The following is a 26,086-nucleotide window of genomic DNA, read 5'->3' on the forward strand; positions in this document are numbered from 1 at the left end:
CATCGTTTTCCCTTTTACGCTGCTGAGACACATGGGTTTATCTCTTATTAGAATCAAATTTGTTTTTTTTGCCGATCACATAAAAAAAAGGACTTTTACAATACAATATACTAGCAGCATATACTGCTAATATTTACATGGGCATCAAAGGAATCTGCTAAAATAATATAGAGGGCATTTTAGTAATTTATTTCTTAGGTTCAATGTTTTGTTAGTGCCGTCGTGTATGCGTGGGACGAGGCCAGCGGCGGCGAGATTCGAGGGCGTGCGTGGTGACAACGTGACTCTCGTACCTGCTCGACTGCTCTGGCATTATGCCTCCGCTCGTGAGAGATATGGAGGCACTCTAGGTGGTAGCATGATTCGACGGCGTCCTGCCTACCGCCCAGGCCAGCCTCCTTGGCATCTGGGCTCCCTGCTCGTGTCTTCCGCCCTTCCCCAAATAGCAGCGGGAGGCCTTGTGTTGTTCCTCAGATCCTGTTTTTTTGGAGTAACTTTGTCTTCAATTTGTGAATATGTGACGGCTAGCCTGTGCTTAAGCATGCTAACCTATTGCTGCTTGTACCATTGCCATGTTCAGATTAAATTGTTCAGTAGAATGGCAGACAATGATAGTATTTTGGTCTGTCCTAGTATCACAATTTGACTTAGGCCTAGGACCGAGAGTGCTGGATGGATGGCTGCCTTTGCGTGCGTGCGATTGTGGCGGCACGGCGTGGTGCGGCACGGGCTGGCGGGGACATGTGACTACATGAGCTGCGAGGGCACCGAGCGTGTGGGCATAGCTCTAGCCTGAGACAGATCACGACGTGAGCGACAAACGAGTAGCAGGTGCCCTGGAAAAGCTAGCACAACCATATGATTTGAATTTTACGAAAATGCCCCAAGCAAATAACATAGAAAGACAAATTTACCCTTTCAAATTTTATATTACAATCTAATTAAGTAAAAGATCAAATTAATCTAGACCGTCAGATCATTTATACTAAAAGTATATACTACTAGTATATTGTACCGTAAAAGTTCTCTAAAAAAATCTTGTCTCTAAGTATCCTTTTCTTGATAGGGAAGAAAATGGTGGTTTTCATCTCTTCCCTTAATCTTGTCAGCGGTGGGTCGATAAAATCAACCAATTTTCTTCCCATATTCTTCCTTTAATTTTTAGACTAACTGACGAGTCTACTGAGTAAAACAGCTATAGTTCCGCCGACAAGTCATACAGTCTATTATACATTAAGTCGATCATACAGTCTACTTAATCATAGCATGCTACCAGATCTAACTGCATCGTCGCTCCCTATGTGAAAATGTGGATATAGCTCAGTCTGATCTAACTTAATAATGGTCTTTCTAAGTATCCATATATCTCACAAAATAAATATATGAATGACTCAAAACTTTAGAGGCTATTAGACCTTAGAAACATGAGTGTGTTACTTGAATTGCTTGTAAATGAGTAGAAAGCTCAGTGGTCTAGACTAGATTTAGTTAAATACTATTAAGATTCCCAGTAAATAATACATACAAAATTTGTATGCATTCATATTTGAGCTAATATAAAAGCTTCTGTCAGCTGAATCATAAATTATTATATTTCTAATTTACTTTTTAACTCATTGAGATTTTAGTTGATTTCTCTTAAATTATTAAAGCACGTATCATATAACATTATTTCTTCAATTTATGACTTACTAACATAAGTCAAATACTCCTTTAGACCAAATTTTTATGACAAAAAATTATTTAGTTTCTCATAACAATATACTTCCTCCGTTTCACAATGTAAGTCATTCTAACTTTTTCCATATTCATATTGATGTTAATAAATCTATATATATATATGTGTGTGTGTGTGTGTAGATTCATTAACATTAATATGAATGTGGAAAATACTAGAATAACTTACATTGTGAAACAGAGGGAGTACTTGCTAATAAAATATCATCAACATAGAGTATTAGTTGATAAATGTCAACACCTGGGGATGGAATATCCGAATACTCGAAGCATACACCGTACTACTCCTATCATCAGTGGCTAGTATAGTGGCGTATCCACTGTTGGGGCTTGTTGGTGCGCAAGCCCCACCTCCAATCCATGTTCTTATTAGCCATTAATGATTTTCATTAAGTCATAATTAGTAATTAGTGTAAAATTTTGTGAAAGTGCTTAGTGCCTAAAATTGTAAATATGTGATGCACTCTGGATAAATCATACCAATTTATTCATAGATTTTTTTAGGCATATGTTAATATAGCTATAAATTAAAATGGAGAAGACGATAAGTTTTTTTTATTATATGTTTATTTGGGTTTTATCAAAAAAAATACCAAGTTGATATATCTCTTAGTTTACTTTAGCCCCACCTTAATTAATTTATATCCTGGATTCACCACTGGGCTAGTAACATACTAACATGGTTCACATAACTTAGCGAGCACAAAAGTTGTACTACATAGATAGTGCCGATCAGTCAAATGGAAGAGTTTAAACAAAACGGAATAAAAATAGCAAAATATATAAGTTCTTATGCATGCCCATATACCAAACCGTCACAAGCAACTGACTAGGAATCACCCTAGAAAGAACCTTCCTCGAAACCTCCGGTACCTGGTACAAAGTACTCCTCACTAAACATCTCATTTCTTGTATCAATGCCTAAAAACTGATTAGTAGAAACTGATTTCTCACATGTTTACATGTTTATCTCAGCAGAGACCCGTGCTGATAATGTGTTAGGAAATTGGTCTATTCTACCAATCAGCACACAAGAAAGCAAATATAGAGCTTTGGAACGCAGAAGTAGGAACGAGTTCACACTTTATTTCTTCTTGGTTTTGAGTACGGAAGGAGACAGGAGATATCCGAGAGGGTTGACCTATCCCTGGACCTTCCTGGTTCTATTTATAGGCAGAGAAGGTTGACGGCTTCCGTCTTAAGCTTGTTTCCACGGCAAGCTTGCTTACACCCTAAGCTTCCTTCCATGCTAAGCTATCTTCTCGTAGTAAGCTTTCCACTAATGCCTTTAATTTGTCCACGTAAAACATGTTTCGTAACAATCAGAGCCAAGTATGTGAATTAAGCCATGTAAGTACGCGAACCTTGTATATAGGCAACTCTAAGTAATTGTGTGAGTTGCAGAGAGTATAACTATATCTCGTAGATTGGGATTATTCTGAAACGCGACTACCCAGGCTGCCAGGCACGACCTTGACGATGATGGTAGAATTATTCATATCCGTTGTGCACTCCATTGAACACACATATAATAGATTTATACTGTAAAAATATATTCAATGAACTAATATGTTACTACATATATTATATTTATTTCTATAAACATGTTAAAGTTAAGCCTTGATGTAGGACAAACCTAAAACGTACGACTTAATTATATTGTGAAACGAGAGAGTAATAAACTCCTAAGTCCAGCATTCAAGCGCATCGGCATGAACTACCATGTCTGGCTTTACATGTTTGTGCGTACGTTATGGGTTTTGTTAGACTCGTCCGGGCTCCAAAAAATTCCGGCTCCGCCACTACATATAACTAGGTGATACCCCGCGCTTTGCTGCGAGATTCATGGATTAGTATATGTTAAATATTGTCAAAATGATGAAAGTTGAAATGTTAAGAAAATAATATGAGGAAGATGATTTGACACATACTTGTTGATCTCTATAATATAATATTGTAAATGATGTGTTATGCTTGTATGAGATTTTAATAGGCTAGAATAGTAATTGCTACTGAGTGAAGATGTGGCATGCTTGCATGGGATTTTAAATGGTCTAAACTAGTAATTACTAGTGGGTGATGATGTGACATATTTGCATGTTGAGTTTTAGCTTCTAATAATTGTTAGTAGGTACCAACTATATAGAAAGTATAGATTAGCGCAGTTTTCTTTTCTTTAGGTTCCATAATCCATATATTATTAATTTTTCCTTGGCCGACAAACAAAACACAACCAAACGCACCGTTGCTCATAGCAATGGCCCGAATACATAATTCAATTCCAGCGCAGTTTTCGCCATCGATTCTGTCTTGTCTGAATATATTACAAGTCGTTTTCAATTTTGCCGGGGGTGTACGTACGTAGTAACGTACTGTACGGTCTCATTCCCAGGATTCGACCAAATCGCGGCCAATCGATGGAGGTAACTGCAAAAATATATAGGAGCGCACAAAAAAATCAAACCTGCACGGTCGATTGGAGAATATATATGCCACCATAGCCCTTTCCTGATCGCACTGCAACAACCCGATTTGATTAATTAGCTACTAGCAGGATCGTACGATTGATCTGTCCTTTTCACACGTGCGACCCAGCCTTCTTTCCTCACTCAGCCGACACATCCATCCATCGATCAGAAGAGAAAAATTAGAGCCAGTGCAATATATTTGTATAGAACTAGTCTAATACTGTAGCTGGCCTACGCGCTTGTCTGATTGTGCATTGTCTTATCCACTTCGGCAGCAGTGGCAGTATAATTAATGTGATGATTAGTAGTAAGTAGTATAATTATATTGCTGCTGTTAGAGAGGCAGCTATAGCTTAGTAGCTCTCGATGGCTGTGTGTGGCTAGCAGCTGGCCATGGCCAGTGCCGGGTCGCCGTTAATTTCACTGTGCTGGTGGTTGGGAAGTGGTTGGAGTTGGCTGGAATTGAAACGGTCGATCGATCTCGACGGCCCCCGGCCAGCAGCTGACAGCTGCGTTCCTATGATCGAATCGATCGATCGAACGTGTGGTCTGATATGATCATGGAAGAAGAATCGATCCCAGCAAATACCTTTTCCTGTCGTCGCTGTCGCCTGCGATATTCCTTCCCGTATCGTACGTCGCTCTCACCTCTCTCACATATGGCCGTGGTTGTTGCGACCCTGGAAATTCATCAGAACCCCCACGAGGCAACGTACCTTAGCTCTAGAAGGAGATCGATCAGATGATGAGGAGGAAGACGACGAGCATGCGCTGCCACTGATCGATCATCCTATTTGTTTATTGCGACTGCCTAGCTTGTCTTCACGCACACATGTGCAGTGTGCAACCGGTATATATAAAGGTGTAGCGGGTGCCTCTGCCATGGACATTAGCTAGCTCAGCTCAGCTCACTGCCACTGCCGCTCTGCCTGCCGGCGATCGAGGAGAAGACCGGCCGGCGGCGAGCTAGCAGGAGAGGGCTAGTGATGGAGGAGGGGTTGCCGCCGGGGTTCCGGTTCCACCCGACGGACGAGGAGCTGGTGACGTACTACCTCGCCCGCAAGGTCTCCGACTTCGGCTTCGCCACCCGCGCCATCGCCGACGTCGACCTCAACAAGTGCGAGCCATGGGACCTCCCCAGTAAGTCTCTAGCTAACTCTTCGATTTCGATCCCCAGTAAGTGTGTTTAGCTTTAAAAACGAGTTTTGAAGGGAGAAATTGTGAGCATATTGAGGATTGAACACGGAACATTCGCGGGTTGAAATTGAAGTGCATCTCTAAATTGTGTTTAGCTTTGATTCAGCGAGTAATATAATATGCATGAATATGTCGTCCATTAATCATTCTTTGATCTGCAAGTTGATTTTAGGGGAAATGTAGGCTCTTCTGTGTCCCTTTCGGACTTGTTCAAGAATTCCCTTTTGAGAAGAAATGCCAAAGGCCCTGCATGCTTTCATAGAAAGCAGAAAACTTGTTCAATAATTCTCTCCTTTTAACTCTATACACTTTCTTCGATTAAGCTTTTTCTTATTCTCAGACTCGTTCTTTCTGATTGGTGAGAATTGCATTGCCCTCTCGTACCTTTATAGTTGCACCCGAAAATTTTAATAAAATTTCTACACGTGCACTTACATTATTATCGAATTGTACGGGTGTAGTTTAGTGGTCACTGGTGATCATCACTGCATGCATACACTACAAATGCACACGTACAAATGAATGAATTGATCAATCGTTCTTACACATGAACGCAATGTTGATGGATGTGATATGCAGGCAAGGCAAGCATGGGGGAGAAGGAGTGGTACTTCTTCAGCATGCGCGACCGCAAGTACCCGACGGGGATCCGCACCAACCGCGCCACGGACTCCGGCTACTGGAAGACCACCGGCAAGGACAAGGAGATCTTCCACGGCGGCGCGCTCGCCGGCATGAAGAAGACGCTGGTGTTCTACCGCGGGAGGGCGCCCAAGGGCGCCAAGACCAGCTGGGTGATGCACGAGTACAGGCTCCAGTCCAAGTTCCCCTACAAGCCCGCCAAGGACGAGTGGGTCGTCTGCCGCGTCTTCAAGAAGCTCCAGTGCCACCTCGCCAAGCCCCGCCCGCCGCACGACGACGTCGACGGAGACGGCGCCTCGCCGCCGGAGATGGTGGACGCCTCGTCGCTCGGCGAGCTTGGCGAGCTCGACGTCTCCTCCATCCTCCTCGGCGGCTTCGCGCCGCCGTCGGGCGAGCTCTGCCATGGCGGCGGCGGCGGAGACGGCTTCGGCGCGCACAGGCTTGATGTCGGCGCTTACATGAGCTGGCTGCAGGCGGCGGCGGCGGCCAACCAGGGCATGTTCCAGTGGCCGGCGGCCACGCAGGCGGGGCTGGTCGGAGGCACCGTGTTCGCGGCGGCGCACAAGGCGACGGGGACGATGCCGTTCGGCGGCGGGTGCAGCCAGCAGCAGGCGCGGGACGTGGGCGTTTCTCTGGCGAACGTAGGAGGAGGCGATGCGTTGTTCGGCGGGGCGCCGCTGGCGAAGGTGGACATGGAATGCGGCGAGCAGGCGCCGCAGCTGGACATGGACGACTCCACATGGAGAGCCTTCTGAACATGGCCACGCCACCATCAATTTGGATAATTATTAAGCAAACCATGCATACACGTATTATATACTCAGTTATATACTAGATGAAGAATTAATGTGGTCGTCATCCAAGATATCCACAGTACAGTACACTACAGTCAGTTATTAATTAATCAAAAATGAAAGTGTAGTGTTGTCACCTAGAAAAAATGTGCCGAAAATATTTTGGTGGAGACGGGGCCCTCAAGTTTAATACAAAGCAGTAAGTCTATTTTGCATACTCATCTTTTACCCAAGATTGAATCGCATCCTTCAACCACAAAACCAGGTATAACGTCTCTCCTAACTTCGAAAACCGATGCAAATCGACTCCTTTGATGGTTCGGGAAACGGCTTTTGCTAACGTGGCAGAATGACCGTGGTCAAAACCGTGAGTCAGCGCATGGGCCCACATGTCAGTGAAATGTAGCAATCATATGTGGTAGAGCCCACATGTCAATTACATCCTTTTATCCTTCCCTGTCTCTCCCCTTTCTCTCCCCTGCTGCGGAAGCGGCGCTGATGGAGTCAGCGAGGAGATCTACAGCGGGCAGCGATGAAGACAACATTGTGGCCGCCGGCGAATTCGCAATATCTTGGGGACGACAGCCCATGGCTGATTGAGATGTTGCTATGATTGCCCGTCACCTCTGCAGGTTGCAGCGAGATTGAGGTGGCTGGCGAGGGCGGCGGCGAGGATGAGGAGGGAGAGGAGCCACAACGAAAGATGTTGTAGGGAGGTCACCATCTCCCCATTGCCGGGGGTGGGTTCACCTCTACCACCAGATCGAATCTAGATAGGGTAGGAGAGGCTACAGGAACAGGGGTCCTCCCATGCCCTTGGCCTGGCTCCCACTCCCTCACCGGCTCGCCCGCTCTGCCTCCCTCGCACGGAGTCAAACATGCAACCCCCACCTTCTAACACCGCCGCCCATCTCTAGAGAGGGGAACGCCACCAGCTGCCCACCATCATCCAAGCATTTCCTTGGGTTCATCACCTTGCCAACCCCATCGCTCCTATCCCACCATGGCCGACGAGTTCCTCGGGGCTCCTCTTCCCGTTGCCCCTGCCCTCAGATCCTCCACCGTTGCCTGATGCATCCAGCAAACAGGGATGTGTCTCGGGTCACCATGTTTGTCTCCTCACCGCGCTCCACAAGGGGGACAGGAGGCTCCCTGCAGACGGTGTCGAGGGTGGCATGGCCAGGGCACCGGGGAGCTACTCCGCCGCAAGGCGATGGATCAGCAGCAACGAGATGGAGTGAACATCGGCTGTTGCCTACAAGGGGAGAGGGGGAGGTGAGGGAAGGAGAAAAGAATGTGTCTGATATGTAGGCCCTATGCTGACTTACTGGATTTGACCACGGTCAACCCGTCACGTCAGTGAAAACTCCTTTCCAAAATGCTAAATGAGTCGATTTATACTGGTTTTTAAAGTTGGGGGAGACGTTATACCCGGTTTTACGGTCGATGGATGCAATTCGATCGAGGGTAAGATAAGAGGGAGGAATGCAAATCGCCACCTCCTCAACCGCCTTCCACATGAGGCAAAATGGGCTTTCGCGCGCGGCTGCATCATGTATCATGGGTGGCCTCGTGGACTGACAGTTGAGATGGCACGTATGTAGATTCCATTCCTTGTAGCTTGGGCCTGGACCTGGGCCCGTTCCTGGGACGGATAGGCAGCAGAGCACGCGGCACGCCCCACAATCGACCTCTTAATCCATCCTCCCCCGTCTCCTCGCCCATCGCCCTCGACTCCTGTCTCCTCACCTGCCGCCTGCGCCCGTCTCCATCCTACTAGAAGAGGCGGCGGCGGCGTTCTCCTGCTTCCCCCCGCATCATCGCTCTCCCGTACTCCATCCCATTCGGCCTCGAATCCCGTCTCCTCGCCCTGCCGCCTGCGCCCATCTCCGTCATGCGAGGTGAAGGTGGCGCCCGGCGTCCTCCTGCTTCGTCGCTCGCCGCCTCATCAGGTATTTTCCGTTATTCTTCAAGATACAACGTTAGATCTGCCTCTGCCCTGCTCCACCAGGGGTGGGCCCAGTAGTAATTCAAGGGTATTCCCAAGATTTTTGGACAAAAAAATATGTATATGTACTCTATACTTTGCATATGTATTCAAACAAATAAAAAAGATGCCTTAAGCTACTCATCTTGGGCCCTATTTTACCATTGGGCCCAAATTTCCCACTCCCCTCCCCCTCTCCTCTCACGGCCTGTTTGGCAAGAGAATGGAAGAGGAATGGGAGTTTCAAGGAGGGAGTTGATGGTGGGATTGATTATGGGAGTTACATTTTTAGTCCCCATCCCTTGTTTGGTTTCACATCGAATTCTCTACAAGTCTCACGAATTAACAGGCCTCCCCCAGGTAAGAGATTGGTGGGAATTGGACCTCTTAATTCCCCATCCCAAACCCCCTCGAATTCCTAAGTCTCCCAACCAAACTACAAACTTAAACTTCCAGATATCATAAACTCCCATTCCCTATCACCATCTCCCTCCAACCAAATAGGCCGTCAGCCCATACTGAGTTTGGGCCACAACTCAGCCCATTCGGCTATTCCCCTCCCCTAACCCTAAGACTAGAGGCGGGCTGGAGCGTGGAGGCGGGAGGCGGGCGCGTCGGCGCGGGCGTGGCTAGGCGGCAGTAGGCGACGCGTCGGCGGCTCAGGCGTGCGCCCGCGGCGTGTGGTGCCAGTGCGGCTGCGAGCCGGCGACTGCGGCGTGCGACGACGTCTGCGAGCCGGGCCGGCGACTGGGGTGTGCGGCGTGCATCTGCGAGCCGGCGTGAAGCAGGGTCACGGGCGGCGCATGGACGACCGTTGAGGCGTCGCCCACAGCCGGTCGGCCCCTCTCCTCCCGTCCTCTCCCCTCGGCCCTTGCATGCCTCCTCTCCCCTGTCCTGTGGCCCTATGCTCCCACTGGTCACGCTGCTGCGGCCGCTCCCTCGCGCCGTGCTCCGCCGCCGTTGCTAGGCCGTCTCGCCGATCATGCCTGACTCGATTCAATCGATTGCCGGAGGTGAGGTAACCCTTCAATCCTCATCATTTCCCAATTCGATTTAATTTGTTGCTTGCTCAACTAGTCCAACAAGACAAGTATATACTGGATTTGAACCCAATTTTTGTCTAATTTTGTAGACTAAACACCAAGGGCCTGTTCACTTTGGTGCCATTTTCAACCTTACCAAATTTTGGTAAAGTTGTCAAAAAAGTAGCTACATTTAGTTTGTTGCCAAATTTTGGTAACTATATAAGAAATCCTGTCAAAATTTTGGCAAGTTACCAAAATTTTGGCATAGTTGCCAAAATTTTGGTGCCAAAATTTGGTAAGGTTTTTTTTAGCATCAAAGTGAACAGGCCACAAATTTGAACTCAAGCAAAGCTGTAGTTTGTTTATTGTAGTGCATGGCTACCTAATTTTGTGCATTAACCAATGAATTTATGAAAATATGCTTATAGCCATTATATATATTATATAGGTTGGAACTGTACGAAACTATACATACATATCATTTATTAGGCTTGATGTTGTATTTTTTTATCCCTTCCTATTTCGAATACCCCAACCCAAAAATCCTGGGCCCGCCACTCTGCTCCACCTACTTCCAAGTTGTTGATTTTGATTTTTGCTTTTAGCAGATGTAATTTGGTGACTGAATCTCACGTCAATAAATTGTGAACAGGCACATTGCATCCATTCTTGTGTACTCATCCAAACATCCTTAGAATAGTTGCATTAGAATGAAAAAAGTAAGCTCTCTCATAATTTTGTATACTCATCCAAACTCACATAAATTTCTTAGCAAGAGTTAGACCACAAACTACTCATAGTCACTTAAATTATCTTTTTATCAAAGAATATTCTTATTTCACTTCACAAAATTTTCTAGACATACTTTGTCACAAAATTACTTTGTCATATTTTTATAAATTTTAAGTACAATCTATAAATAAAAATTTATAAATATAATTTTATATATAATTGATAATATAATAAAATACAAGTTAAAATTATTAATAAGAAAAATATTATTAATAAACAATGATATTTATGTATTTATAAATATTTTATCGAATATATTTATATCTATTAATATTAAAATATATTTATCTATTTAAATACATGGGTCATACTATTAGTCGAACATAAACATCCTTCTCTTCTTGACAGGTTTTTGGACTTTGGAGTAGCGGTGTGAAAAAGGATTAGATTTCTCATTCCCTCTCATTTCCTTTTCCGACTACACGAACTAGAGATTAGATTTCTCCCGCCATACATATCCTGTCCCTAACCCAAATGCGTGATGTGGCCGCCGCTTGCAGCGCTGCTCCGTCGCCTATCCTCTCACCCGTTTGACTCTCCCGTCATCCACGCTAACCTTGTCAAGTCCTCCTCCATCTCCAGCCCTATCCCTGCCACCGCCCTCCTCACCGCCTACGCCAATGCGGGCCTCCCAGCCGCGGCGTCCCGTCTGTTCGACGAAATGCCCACCCGGGATGCCGTCGCCTGGAACGCGCTCCTCGCCTGCCTGGTCTGCCATGCTCGGCCCTGCGCCGCCGTGGCCGCCTTCCGTGACATGGCCACCGCGGGGTTCACACCCACGGCTACAACCCTCTGCACCATGGCCAAGGCGTGCGCCACGTCTCGCGCCCTCCGTCCTGGCCGTCAGGTCCACGCGCGCAGCATCCTCGCGTGTCAAGGCGATGTCATCATGGCAACAACGCTTGTAGATCTCTACATGAGCTGTGGCCTTGTTGAGGAAGCGCTGAGGCTGTTTATGTGCACGGATTGCCCGAAGGATGTTGCTCTATACAATGCTGTTATTTCAGGTTGTGTGGAGAATGGCAGATTCAGGGAGGCTTTCTTTATTCTGGGGAGGATTGAGCTTAATGGAATTACGCTGACATGTGCTCTCACTGCCTGCTCAGCAACAGCGAATTTGATGTATGGTATGCAGGTGCATTGCAAGGCTCTCCGTGGTGGGTTTACTTTAGAGACGATCTTATGCAATGCACTTATTGATATGTACGCAAAATGTGGGCGGACAACGGCTGCTCGTATGGTGTTTGATCGAATGACTTGCAGGAATGTGGTTTCCTGGTCCAGTATGATTGATGCTTATAGTCACCATGGGCATGGGGAAGCAGCATTAGATTTGTTTAAAAGGATGGATGAAACTGTACCAGTGGTCTTGCCAAACGCCATTACATTTCTTGCTGTTCTTTCTGCTTGTGGACAATCTGGTCTTGTGGATGAAGGCAGAGCTATGTTTCATTTGATGAAAAGACAATATGGGATTAATCCGGGACCAGAGCACTATGCATGTTTTATTGATTTACTAGGCCGTGCAGGCCAGATTGATGAGGCATGGGATCTCTATTGTAGTTTCAGTACAACCCGAAGTGAGCTTTCTGGTTCCATCTGTGTGGCTATGTTGAATGCATGTAGAGCTAATATGGATGTGGTGAGAGGCAACAAAGTAGCTCTGCACCTTCTGGAGGTTGATCCAGAAAATCCAGGAAGTCATGTGCTAATATCGAATTTTCATGCTGCTGCTAGACAATGGTTTGAATCGGATGAATCAAGGAGGATTATAATTGATAAGGGTCTCAGGAAAGAAGCAGCTAGTAGTCATATCTCCTCCACTGGCTAGAAACTGATTTTGCACTAGTCTGGAAGTACAACTCATCAGCTTAGCAGAATTATACAGCACAAGGATACCAAGAACTTGGGAAACCAAGCCACAAACACAGCTCATGCTAATTGGACTTGATGAGTGATATTGTTAAAGGGACTCACAAGGACGCTAAGTGGGAAAGGGGAACATTTTCGGTTCAGTGTTTACTATGGACAGGATATGAGATTATATGGTAGGACCAATTTTTCTCGCACTAGTGTACATTTGTAAAGCAGTCATCTTGTTTCCAAGACTATGCATTTGTAAGTGGTAAATATACCTTTTTATATGAAATTAAGCATCATACCTAGCTTATCTATGTTATCAAATATACTATGAACTACATTAGTTGTGTTCATTCTTACATGTTTTGGATTTTTTTGTTGCAATGACAATGATTGTGCCGTTGAACATGATGATAATATACGTGTGATTTAACATTGACACACTGTTTTGTGTCAAAAAACAAAAATATTTCAGGAGTGACATAAAATGTCTCTATCCACTAGCAGTACATGTGCATGCGTTTTAAGAATTTAAAAATGATTTATGTTTCGGACAACTATCCTCTGATATATAGATCAATTCCAGTTATGTCTTATCAATTTTACATATTGTTATCTTTTTATACATTTGAGGCTTTTGTTGGTCTGAAGTCTTGTTCAAACAACTGAGATCACTTGATGTGACATTAATAGCATAATTCATTTTCAACCCGGACATTAATTTTATATGTGATTGTTTTTTTGGAATATTCTAGTCACCAACTTCTGCACAGAAGTTACAAACGTAGGAAGGTGACCCACTATTGAAATTGCATGGTCTGAATGATAAATAAAGACTAAACAATATGATCATGTAATGGAACTGCTTGGTATAGTTAAATATGTTGTTAAAAAATGCTTTACCAGTTTGATTACTTTGTTTTGTTAGTGTGGTGAATTCTTATTAGCTTCCTACAGGGGCACATACAAGATTCAAGCCTAGTAGTCTGCTATTTAGATTACTTGTTTTTTTTAATTACTTAGAGGAGCACTTATGATGCTTGGTTCTCTGTAGTCAATTGTCTCCCTGATAATTATAATGAGATCAGTGAAATCTCTTTTGTAGGAAAGACTGGTCTTGCACCAGTTCTGTGGTGACAGGCATTAGTACGACAGCACTGAACGAACCGTCTACTGGCAATGAATGCTGTTACTTCTGCCTGAGACATTGGAGGTAATCTTTAGCAGCTAGCGCCCCATTTTGGAACCCCTTCTCTGAGGGAGGGAGAGAGATGGTTTGGAATGGCTTTGGGGAGGAGAGAAGAGAGGGGCCTTGAGCTGAGCCTTGGCCTCCATGGATACTTCTCCATCTCATCATCACCAGGCCAAGCAGGTGAGCTGCCTTGCTGTTCTTAGTTCATGCACGCACACACCCTTGGTTGTTCTATTCCTTGTTGTAAATAGTAGTCGATCTTGCCTGAAAGTTGCCTACTTTAGTTGATCAATTGGTGCTTGTTTGTCTTTTGCATTTCATTCTGCTGGCATTTTTCAGTTAAGCTTGCTATTTCTTTGTTCAAGGTAATAGCCAATTTTGTTTGTCAGACAGTACCTAGTTTTGTTTGGTGGTTTTAGGAGGTGCGCTCAGGGATTCCTGAAGTTCATTAGAGTTACTTTTGTTAGATTACAGCAGATGGATTTTCATATTGACATTTTTGTTTGGAAAGGAGCCTGATTTAGCATAGTTACTGATTATACTGCAAGTCCAATTCTGCAATATGCATTATGTGAAGTTCTATTCAGGCATTGAACTATATAAGGTTTTGTATTAAAGGAATTAATGGAAGGTTTTGTTTGATGGTAATTAATGGATTTTTATATGGTTTTTACGCATAAGGTTTTATATGTTTGTTTTGTTAGCAGCTGGGCATTTCTTACTTTTGTTAGGCTCTAATAACACTTACTCCATCCGTCCAAAAAAAAAAAACGAATCTAGGATTAGATGTGACATATTCTAGTACAACGAATCTGGACAGAGGTATGTCTAGATTCGTAGTACTAGGAGATGTCACATCCAGTACTAGGTTGGTTTTTTATGGGACGGAGGGGGTAGTTTTGTTAGGTTTTAAAAAACACATAAGGTTTTGTTTTCAACTGTCATAGCTATGTTCTGTTTGCTACTAGCAGTACCTCATTTTTTCCCTTACAATTATAGCTTCTTTTTTTTTTTGTTAATTAAGCTACTAGAAAATTCACTTTTGCAAGGTTCTGTTCTGTTAATTTTTTTCTCTGTTTGTTTCTTTTGAGGGAAGCAAAGAAACAGTATTCTGTATTGAGATTGCTGAGTTCTGTACATGGCAACAGTGATTAGGCTAAACTTTAATTGCCTTTTCCTGTGCACTTGAAGCACTTACAGTAATAGCACGCAAGCTTGACAAGATGATATGTTATTATGGTACTAATAACACTTAGTTTTGTTTGCCACTGACATTTATTAGTTTCGTTAGGTACTAATAATACTAAGATTTATCAGCTATCAATAATACCAAGTTTGCTTATTTACTACCTAGATTTGTATGTTTACTAATAGTATTTAGGAGACTAATAATTTCACTTGATGCAGAACCCGTAAGCTTAGATGTCTCAGTGTTTGCATCATCAAACTAGTATGCTCTCTAAATTTAATTAGTTATAGTGATGGCTGGGTTTGATGACTCCTAGAGGTTGGCAGTTTCTTTATGTTCTGTTAGTTATGCTATAAATTTCTGGCTTGATACACCCAGACAGAACACATTTAGGCAGATTTTTGTTTAGGACACTAGTATACAGATTTTGGTTTCTGAAAATTTTAGGGTCTAGAATTAGGCTGATTTGGCAAACTAATTAAGTGTGAAACTGCATGGCCACTTGGCAAGCACTGCAGGACATGTAATCACTGTGTTCATGGATTTTATCACTATTGAAGGGTAACCATTGTAACTGAGTGACTGAGTACTTTTTTGGTAGTCTGTGACTCTGTGTTTCGTACTGCAGCCAAACAATTGCAGTTTTTGGAAGAAAGAACTATGCACCGGTTTAATTCTACCCATATGGCCATATTCTCTTTTGTTTAGCGCATGGCGGGGGCTATTTCTTCTAATATGCCAAGGTACTTACTCTCTTTTTGTTCCTATATGTTCTATTTTCAGGAGATATAGTACTACGAAGATTTTTAATGCAGAACTCATAAGTCATCAAACCCAGGATTTGTTTTTAATGTGTAAACCCAAGAAGTTTTGTCTGAAATTCGGAACTTAGTATACTTTTCTTCAAACTACATATCTTTTTGTCAAAGATATATATGCTGTTCCTTTTTTGTCTTTGAACGCACGTATACCAATACTTCTAAAATGTAAGTCTGAGAAATAATTTGACCTTTGTATTTCATGGCATATGGATTGTCCTAAATAGTTATGTTGTATTGGGCAGCATACATAATCGAAGCACTAGATCCAGTTTATCTAAGTTAATTTATAGTTACCCTAAAAATTTAACTCTGTTGCATGCATCAAGCTTTCTGCTACCATCTGGATGACAGAGGGGTAATATCAATTTGAATCAATCTATTATGCTCAGGATCAGTCAAGTTTTTTTTAGCTGTAAGAATTTTGCTAATGAAATCACATTTTCTTTTTCATCTAGGTCTTAAGGTATCAAAGACTGCAGACACCTGCTATATGCTATCGCCACTAAGTTAATTTCAAGCTAGTTGGGGATTGATTTTGCAACTGAATCAAACTACATATCTTGGTCTGAATCCATTCCTCAATTTTCTTATTGGTCCATCTCCACGCTCGTTCTGGCGTTCCTTTGTTGGTCGATCTCAAGTTTGCACCTCAGCATTTCCTCACTCCCAATATTACTGGTGTTCTTTCTTGGCAGCAAACTCGATATTTTTTCCTTTTTTTGTGGGCTGGGCTTGTTAAGTAACAAAGAGAATTGTTGTTTCATTGTGTTTTTAGATGGATCCCTAGGTTTGTTTTCTAATGAGCCAAATAACAACACTGAGGTTGTACTATGTTTGAAGCCCAACAGACAACTAAACGCAACATGCCTGCTTATATGTTTGAAGCCCAGACCCGACCTAATAAGAGGTGTATTTTGGACCTGTTAAAATTTACTCCTATTTACTAATGTTACACTTTAGACCATCTTATCTCTTCATCTCGCTCAACCTGTTTCTTCCTGAACTCCTGGTGAATAGCAGCATGGTGCTCCTTTGCGAGCGTGGCACTGCTGTCTGCTCAGCACTCGAATGGACGAAAAAGGGGTCGGTGGCTATTGTTGGCTATAAATACAGGGAACAACACATGGGGAGAACAGCAGGGCGAGGGGCCAATCGAATCAAAGGGATAGTATGCAGTGGAAACCGCAAATATAATGCAAACTTGAAAACTACTTGGATAAAAAAAATGGACGTCTCAGTCATCACGAGTAAAAAAAAATTACTTGTAATGACGTGGACGAATATCAGACGATCATTTTTCGGTCCAACGATAGTATCTAGGTTAATACTACATGTGCAGTTCCCACTACATATTTTTCCCTTGAATCGAATCAAGTTCTCACCACATATTTTTCCCTCGAATCAAATTCTTCTTTCGCTGCATGTTATTGATGTTCCCATCGCCACCACTAAGAGTACTCCCTCAGTTTTATATATTATTAGAAGTTTTAATTTTTTTTAAGTTAAAATTTATAATTTTGATCAATCTTATAGAAAAAATATAGTAATACTTTTGACATCAACTAAAATATATTATTAAAATATATTTAAAGGAATAACTAATTTGGTGTTATAAAAGTTGCTAAATCTTAGGAAAAAGTTCGTGTCATAATTTGAAACGAAGAGAGTGGTATATATTGTGGATAAATTAATTAATTAATTATTATGCTATTAGATTTTATTGTCAGAAATTGTTCCTCAATATTGTAAAGTTTTATCGTCACAAAAAAATATCTTTGTGTAAAGTCGCAACAAAAAGTATATTTTAAAAATGCATGGATTAAAAGAAGCCCCCATTACTTATGCAACCTCCCAAAAATTTGACAAATTGGCCCTTTAAAAAAACTTATTTTCAAAACTAGAACTTCAACAAAAAATGGCTCGTGACCTCAACGCCAAGTCGCCAATGACTCGACATGTAATCTCTCTATTATTATATTTACAAATGACATGATAATTATTCTAGAAACACATGGAAAATCATAAATTTTCTTCTCTAAGGTATTTAGATCACAAAAAACATCAAATTCGATATAACCTAAAGTACGTAAAGAAATATTAATTACAGCTCTTTTTGGTCATCAGCAACAGCAAAGATACGTTTATTTTGCGTGGAAACCAAATATTCAGAAATCGAAATAGAAGTACCGTGTTCTTTCACTAGTTGTGGTATGTATTGCACAACTCTTCCTCATTACAAACATTATCAATGTAAGCACAATCTGAAGTTTTAGCTTCTAATAAAGTCAAATTAGAAATTCGTTCCACTATAGGTTGCTCTAATGTAGCATAATTAGTGGACAATTCTAGCATATTATAATCTTTCTTACATTGTGAGTGGACAATTTGAGTGAGTGAAGTCAGTGCTGTCTCCGAAGGTCGAACTGGACTTCAAGTTGTCATTGTAACTTGTGGAGTAATGCGCGTATCCGATGAAGTGATGTCCTCATCAATTTGGTTTCCATCGGTACTTTTCTCTACCACATAATCACCAAAATAAAGTCGTACCAATCTATACATCTATTAACTAATAAATAAGATAAGTTCATTTTAATATAATACATAACGTGTAATCTATAATAATGTCACGGGAATCCCAAAACTACCTAGTGTACAAAAAGTATATTGTTTTAGAGTATGAAATCTATAATAATGTCACGGGAATCCCAAAACTACCTAGCGTACAAAAAGTATATTGTTTTAGAATATTTCATACAGCCTACGAGATTTTTGGAATTTAAACGTCGGCCTACTTTCTAATAACCTTAATCCTAACCCTACATCTCAATGTCCTTTGGTTTTAGAAAATATTAACTACGGAGTACACGCGACACGGTAGTTCAACTACACACATTAAAACTAATACAAAATGGCCCAAAAAAATTATATACCGTAGTTGTAGCCCTACCAACATCAAACATGAACTATCCATGCCAATCCCTAAATATTCACAATGCATCCCACCTACCAATTTCACCCATGCCAAAATATTACAAAAGTTGCAAAATCAACGTGAATCGCCCCTACCAACATCGAGATGGAAGTATAATTCACAGCGCATCCCGAGCCACATTTGACAAATGACAAACCACGGTTTTAATAAAGAAAATAGTCAGCATACATGGGCAAATATTTGGAAAATTAGGCTTTTCGGAGGATGTTTACCTTGGATCAATCTCCAATGCAATGCCCACGAAATCCCCTTCGATTTTGGGGTGAATTTGAGGAGATTTGTGAAGGGGAGGAGAGAGTGCCCCAGGCTCGACTATCCCTAGCCGGAGAAAGGGGTGGGAAGGAAGAAAATAGCGGTTTGGCAAGCACGGCTGTGCTCAGCCTAGGTGTCCTAGCTCAGTGCTAACGGGCATGGTGCTGAGGTTGGGGACTCGCCGTCAAGACGGTTGGCAATGAAGTCCTGCCACATCAGCAAGAGGATCAACTTCGATGAAATCTGGGCAGGGGGTCAGCGTCAACGGACCTACGCTGTCACGCCCAGAAATTCACTAGTAATTTCCGAACTAATTTGTGCATAAAATCCTCGTCCAGGAATCAGCCGAGATACACAAACTGACAATTTAATATACAGATTCATCGTAATAATGACGTTACATACTTATAAAAGAAAAGAGAAAACAACGGCGGAATTACGGTCTTGCGAAGCTCCGGCTCCACTCCCACAGGCAGCTCAACTGGGGTATAAGCCAAACGTCTTCTCCTGTGCGACTTTTCTTCAAAAGAGGTTTGATTGATTATTGCAAGGTGAGTACATGGAATACTCCGCAAGCCACACAGCAAATATGCAAGTGCACAAGGATACCAAAGAATGGCATAATATAGGGTTCATTTGCAAAAGCAGCATTTAACAAATATTTGAAAATTGTAAAACAGTAGAGTAACTAATCATCAATACTAATCAACACTGAACAACACACCCATGCTGCACAGGCCCAACCATCCTGAATAACCATATCTGGCTGTACAGATCTATCTCCAAACCAGGAATGTACCATTCCAAACCAGGAGCTAAATTAATTACCATCAATTACCACATTATTATTAATGAGTAGTGTGGGACTAATCACAAAAGACATTGTTAGATCCTCCCATAACCGCGGGCACGGCTATTCGAATAGTTTTACTCTAGCCAGATATGTACCACTGTACCCACAAGACACAACTCCACAATATGTCACCATATCATCATGTGCCCATACTGAACATGTCACCATTTGTGTAGTTGTGACAAGACCCCTCACATAGCTCAACTCAAAGCAGCGCACCTTTTCTGGATCATAATCACCCCCCCTCCCGTGGGCTTATCTCCGCCACTTCTCAGTATGGCACACCATAATGAGCCATGCTATACAAAGTGTCCAGCCGTTGCCCATTCTGGCTTGTGGTTGGCACGGTTAATGTTTCACAACCGAAGCTCGTGAACCGGTCCTTAATTGTCATGAGCACGACCATCAAAACCATGTGCTCACAACCCACCATTATCAAGTTTTAGTTGGCAAATTAATTAATTAACCAATCACGATTAGCCATCATGAGCTATGATTAAATATCCATCATTAAGTAATAGTGAAACATTAGTTATCCCAATTGTGTGCTAATGTTTCTAAGCATGGCTAAGCAATTATATCTAATATATCTAGTTGAACCAATATATAAATCCAACTAGTCAAATTATAACCCGAGGTAATCAAGAAATAGAGTGATCAATGCAAATTGGCCATAACAAAGGAACAGGTTCACACCACCCGGTGACATTCGAAAATAAATGCACAGTTGAAATAAATAGAGAATTTAAATATAGGATCAACATGCTCAAAGGAATTGTGTTTGGGATATGTATAACTTGCCTTGCAATAAAGGGTCTTCAATTAATCTTCTTGAATACTTCCGGCGCACTCGCGAACCTTCGAAACGACAAGCTAACACGCAAAACGGGGAAAAAGACTAATAAAAACCAAATAAACAGTACACATAAAGTAAAAAAAACATGTAGATCATGATTTTAGATGAATTATGAGACTTGAACGGCCTCATTCCGACTTCATATGAATTGATTATCAATTTTACAAGATTAAATCTAATTAAAGCCTATTTAAAAAGGATTAAACAAATTTAACACAATTTATGGATAATTTTAATATATAGATCTTTATTTTATAAAACTTTTACAACTTGAACCACATTAAACCGAGTTACAATGAATTAGTTATGAATTTGTAAAGATTAAACCGCATTAAAGCATTTATATGGGTTTTAATTAAATTATAACGCAATAAAGAATTATTTTGAAAATAAAAAGGGATTTATTGCGTCATCAAAGACGGTCCACGGTAAACCGGGTTCACAGAAGCGGTCCACGGAACCAACGGCCAAGATCTAATTGACCTAAACTTGACCGAATCGGACGGCCGAGAACGATCCGGTCTACCACGGGTCTACGGCTAACATCAGCAATGACATCAGCGATGATGTCATCGCCGGCGGCAGCTCGGCAAACAATGCTCGTCGGCAAACGACGGGGCAAACGGAGGACACCAACGCGTAGAGCTCGGCTCGGCGAACTCACCAGCGGTTTGGACGATGACAGACAGCGACGATCGACGACGGCAAAGAGGTCGAGGCGGCGGCGGTCTTCGGGTCGTCGATGGCGGCGGCGCTCCGGCAGTCTTCGGCAGAAACGGAGGACAGGACGAGGACGGCGGCGACCTAGCGAACCTGGCGACGGCCTTCCTGAGCGACGGCGGCGACTGGAGCAGCGGCGGCACTTGGCTGGACTCGCGGCGGCGACGGTGGCGCACGGGCTGACGCGGAGGCGGCGCTACAAGCGACGGCGGGCTAGGGCGAAGGTGGCGGCGAAAAGAGGAGGTCCCGGGGGTACTCTTATAGGGGCTAAGAGGCGGCAATGGAGGCCCATGGCCGGCGGCAAGGAGATGGAAGGTCTAGGGTTAGGGAATCCGAATCAAAATCGAATCCGAGCTTTTTCCAAACAAAATTAGCCGAAGTTTCCAAAAGAAAAAAGGAAGAGGAGATCCCTAGGATCATTTCCCCTCTATCAATTTGATCGGAGATGGAAAGGGGCCGCTGGATTTGGAAGGGGCATCGGCGGCTGCGTGACATGGCTGGGGCGGCTGGAGGTTGAAGACAACCCTGACAGGTGGGTCCCACCTGCCAGCGGCTGAGAGAGAGGAGGGAGGAGAGGTGCGGCGGACTGGGCCGGCTTGGGCCGAAAGGAGGGAGAGAGAGAGACTTGGGCCGACTTTCGGCCCAAAGCCAAAAGAGATATTTAAAACCTTTTTCTATTTAAATTATTCATGAAATGATATTCCGTTTATTAAAAATACTTCCTTGCTCAAATAAATCCTAGAAAAATCTAGTAACTATAGAAACAAGAGAAGTATTTAAGAAAATTTTATCTATCTCACTTTTATATTGAGATTTATTAAATTAAAATTAGATCTTCTCTTTTAGGCTTTTAAGATTATTTCTAATAATTTCTTTTAAACAACAATTTATAATTTAAGGATTTTTTAAATAAGAAAATCATTTAACATAATTATGATTAGATCATTAATGATTAATTATTAATTAACTAATTGCTGAAATATTCTTTGTATTACTAAACTTAGGAATTGAGCTTTGAAAAATCCGAGAAGATTCCAAAGAGTATAATTAATCCTGGAGAATTTAATAAAAATTAAATCCAGCCATGCTTTATATTTAGGAAATTTTATTTCCCACATTTAAATTCACTTGTAAATTAATGAACATTTAATATAAATTCTATTAATAATTTATTAAATAATTTATAAATCCTAAAACGGAAAATCAGGCTGTGACATATGCTGACCGTAGGACCTCAGCGTGAGGTAGTTAACGTTGAGGTCGCGAATCATTTTTTGTTAAAGTTTTCTTTATATGGTTTAGTTTCTAAATAAGTATTCGAAAAGTACCAATTTATCAATTTTTTGGTGCAACGTACCTCAGCCTCATAGTTTGGCGACAAAAGTGTGTGCCTAGTGACACTGACACACCTGGGGTATGCATACAAGGACAATTAGCATATAATAAACCACTATCAAGTCGTAGTTAAACACGACGACGATTCATCATGCATGCACCTGTGTTATTACTAGTACTTTACTTTAAATAATTAGTCGCTCTCTTATCTCTAATCCTCTCTTCCACTTTAAAATAATTGTCGCTTTAGTTTTTGTTTTGTTTGCTGCTATGCAACCTAGATGGCGGCAACAGTGCTGCTATGCTGCTATTTTCTAACACCCTTTACAGCTGCTTCGCGCCCCAGCAAACGACACGAATTCATCCCAAAAACTAAACTAAGATTAATTTCGAGTCAAACGTACGTTAGCTCGATCCCAACTCGAAATATATCTTGTTGTGCTGCGATTGCAATCGATCACGTTCATGTCTCCTGTTAATTGACAAATGCAACATATATCGATCCACGTTGCAAAAGAGGCTTCGTTTTAAAATTTAAATAGCGTTTATTCGTACATGTCATACGATATTAATTACGGGCTTACGTCGTGAGATCTATGAGAGCCTAGCTGTACATATATATTAGCTGGCGCGGGAGAGATCTCCAAGATCTTTTGATCGTATCTTGCACGGTTTTAAATATGTTATCGCAACATATATTCGCGATGTCACTGATGTTCGATTTTTATTTTTTATTTTTTGTTTAAAAGAAAACAAGAGTTGCAATCTCTCCAGTCTCTCCTATGATTAGCTGATGATAATCATTACAGTACAGATCTGCTTCGAGATCGAGGTTCTCCCATGATTTGGCTAATTAAATCGTGAAAGTTTGCGCTTTAGACCTACCTCGGATAAGTTATGGCAAATTTTGTGCACGCACGCAATCGCGATCCCTTTCTGCCCGGCACTTTTGATTAGTTTAATTTACCAGCGATCGCGTGGTAATAAGGCTACTTTTCAAAGATAATTAAGCTCTGTTCAACGTGTTTTTGTCCACACTACTCCAAATAAAGTGCGCACATTACAAAATTAACAGTCGACACGTTTACTGGCTAAAAGATGAAAACCAACGTATTGGCCGGGTTAATATCTAGCTTCTAGAACTAGCTAGCAATACTGAAGTTAGTTAGTATTTTTGTGTAAAATGAGTTGGTAAACTATTTTGTTCTTCATCTCGCACAAGAGCGACACATGTTAATATATTTTAAAAAAAATAAAAAAGAAAAGAATATACCACACGTGCGGATCAAACTTGATACTGTATAAATGATCTTTCAGAAATTAAACTGTCTCAATTGCACGCAATTTACGCAGAAGCCAAGGTTGGGACAACTAGGGCTTAAGCTCTGGATTTAAGCTCTATAACTAATCCTATCAGAATCTTGATAAATTTATATAGAGATTTTGGAGACGAGGAAGGACATATTATACGACCTATTTGGAGGAGTTTTCGGTAGCTACAGCTCCTCCTGAAACCAAAAGGTCCTCAAACGGTCCAGCTTTTTATGTAAATTGTAGGAACAAAGTTATATTTATAGAATAAAAACTGAGTTAGAAACCAAAAGTCTCAATGTTATAAATGGCTAGGTTCCCACCAGCTAAATAAGACAACTCAACCCTACACGCGCGTACCTTAATTAACTTGCTAGAGAGGAGGAAGGAGGGGGGATACATAAGCTTAAAATTTAGGGTTAATTGAATCCATGCAACTGCAAATATGCCAATTCGGAATAATACCATTACTATTTAGCATATCGGCTACGTGTTACTGAAAATTGGAGAAATTGGAACCGTGCCACTCCATCACATTTTTCATCAAAAATCTCCGTTAGCCCCCAACTGCACGTGGGCCCCACCTCCCTTCCATCTCTTCTCTTTTGATGAGGACATCTTCCACTATTACCTGCTGGCAAAGACGCAAAAGTCGGGCGGCGACCGTGTGAGCCTCTGAATAATCCCACCTTGCTTAGCTTGGGAGGAGAAAGTCACCTTAAAAGGGAGAGCCACCCTTCCCCTATTGGACTAGTCTTTTAGGGAGATTGAGCCTTTCCCCGAGTGGTGTGCCTAAGAACTGTTGGGATCCGGGTAACCTTAAGTTATTGGCCCTCGGCCAACCCCACCTGGGCTGGATTGTTATCATCTTTCCCCTTCCTCTCTCTCCACCACCGTAGATGCGGCAAGAGGTGTCGTCTCCATCGTCGTCTCAAAGAGGGAGGTCAGGCCGGGCTACTCCTGCGTTGTTGTCGTCGTTGAGCGCCTCGTCTCGGAGCCGGCAAGCCACGCGGTCTCTCTTACCGTACAAGGGAGGAGGAGGTGGTGGTGGTGGAGGCATCGCCGACGACAAGTACCCATCCTCACTGCCGTCGCCGAGGACCTCCATGATGCGCGGCAGCCGGAGGGGTGCGCCACCGGCGCCAGCAGCAAGGACCCCCTCCTCAATAAATCCATTGCTAGTATGTCGCTCTGATGGCTCGCTTCGCCGTCGTCGCTGCCATCGTCACCCTCCTCGCCGTCACGGCCGCTGTGCAGGCCCCGGGAGCGGCCCTCATCCCGGCGCTCAAGATGGCCCCGCTGCCTGCTCTCCCAACGAGGTCCCTGGCCACCGCCCCCATGCCGGTCGCCACCTCGCCCACCGCCGCGTCACCTTCCCCCATGGAGCCTCCTCCGACTCCACCCACTAACGTCCCAGATGCCAATGCTCCCTCCGCCCTCGCCCCGTCCGTGGTCACCTCCACCGCCTCTGCACCGACCGGCGCCCCCGCGAGCTCCTCCGCGTTCACCACCACCGACGCTCCCATCGCGGGGATGGAGGAAGAGATGGGGAAGAAAAAAGAGAGACAATGGAGGAAGATAGAACTGACATGTGGGTCCCACGTCCAGGAGGTTGACAAAAAACGTGATGGAGTGGCACGGTTCGAATTTTCTAAATTTCCAGTGGCAAGTAGCCGATATGCTAAATAGTAGTGGTATTTTTTCGAATTAGCATATTTGCAGTGGCGTAGATCCAATTAACTATAAAATTTATCTCCAATAAGTCTTATCTAATGAGGAAATGAAAAAAAATCTTCAGAATTGACATTTAGGGCATGTTTAGGGGGCTTAAAATTTTAAGCAGCAGCTGGTTGGTAGCCAATTTTTAAGAATCATTGGACCAAAAGTAGAATTGTTTTAGGGAGCTTGTGATTTTGAGAGAAACTGCAGCGGTTAAAAACTCTCCCAAACAGGTCCTTAGTATGATTTTCATGCTAACCTACCCCAGTACTACAATTCCGTGGGGTACTACAATTCCTTGTAACGCGCTCCCTCCGTTTCAGGTTATAAGACGTTTTGACTTG

At 42.7% G+C, this 26,086-nt stretch overlaps 2 protein-coding genes and 1 pseudogene across 6 annotated transcripts; all 3 read left to right on the forward strand.

The window, feature by feature from the left end:
* The first annotated feature begins 4,910 nt into the window (after nucleotides 1-4,910).
* On the forward strand, nucleotides 4,911-7,046 carry LOC127765684 (NAC domain-containing protein 79-like). The gene is made up of 2 exons (XM_052290627.1): nucleotides 4,911-5,345; nucleotides 5,982-7,046. Exons 1-2 carry the CDS (start codon nucleotides 5,192-5,194, stop codon nucleotides 6,797-6,799), a joined length of 972 nt encoding a protein of 323 aa, XP_052146587.1. The 5' UTR covers nucleotides 4,911-5,191; the 3' UTR covers nucleotides 6,800-7,046.
* Nucleotides 7,047-9,410: 2,364 nt separating this feature from the next.
* LOC127767662 (pentatricopeptide repeat-containing protein At5g66500, mitochondrial-like) lies at nucleotides 9,411-16,663 on the forward strand. 5 transcript variants are annotated; one of them, XM_052293068.1, is made up of 5 exons: nucleotides 9,411-9,843; nucleotides 10,991-12,760; nucleotides 13,608-13,874; nucleotides 15,512-15,626; nucleotides 16,160-16,663. In XM_052293068.1, exon 2 carries the CDS (start codon nucleotides 11,124-11,126, stop codon nucleotides 12,471-12,473), a length of 1,350 nt encoding a protein of 449 aa, XP_052149028.1. In that variant the 5' UTR covers nucleotides 9,411-9,843; nucleotides 10,991-11,123; the 3' UTR covers nucleotides 12,474-12,760; nucleotides 13,608-13,874; nucleotides 15,512-15,626; nucleotides 16,160-16,663. The 5 variants fall into 5 exon arrangements, with proteins under 5 accessions (XP_052149028.1, XP_052149031.1, XP_052149030.1 ...); XM_052293071.1 differs by having other exon boundaries at nucleotides 13,613-13,874; XM_052293070.1 differs by having other exon boundaries at nucleotides 10,991-12,690.
* LOC127766343 (uncharacterized) lies at nucleotides 13,784-25,133 on the forward strand (annotated as a pseudogene).
* Nucleotides 25,134-26,086: the final 953 nt, after the last annotated feature.

The sequence above is a fragment of the Oryza glaberrima genome, chromosome 3, assembly GCF_000147395.1.
Source record: "Oryza glaberrima chromosome 3, OglaRS2, whole genome shotgun sequence".
In the NCBI taxonomy this organism is placed as follows: Eukaryota; Viridiplantae; Streptophyta; class Magnoliopsida; order Poales; family Poaceae; genus Oryza; species Oryza glaberrima.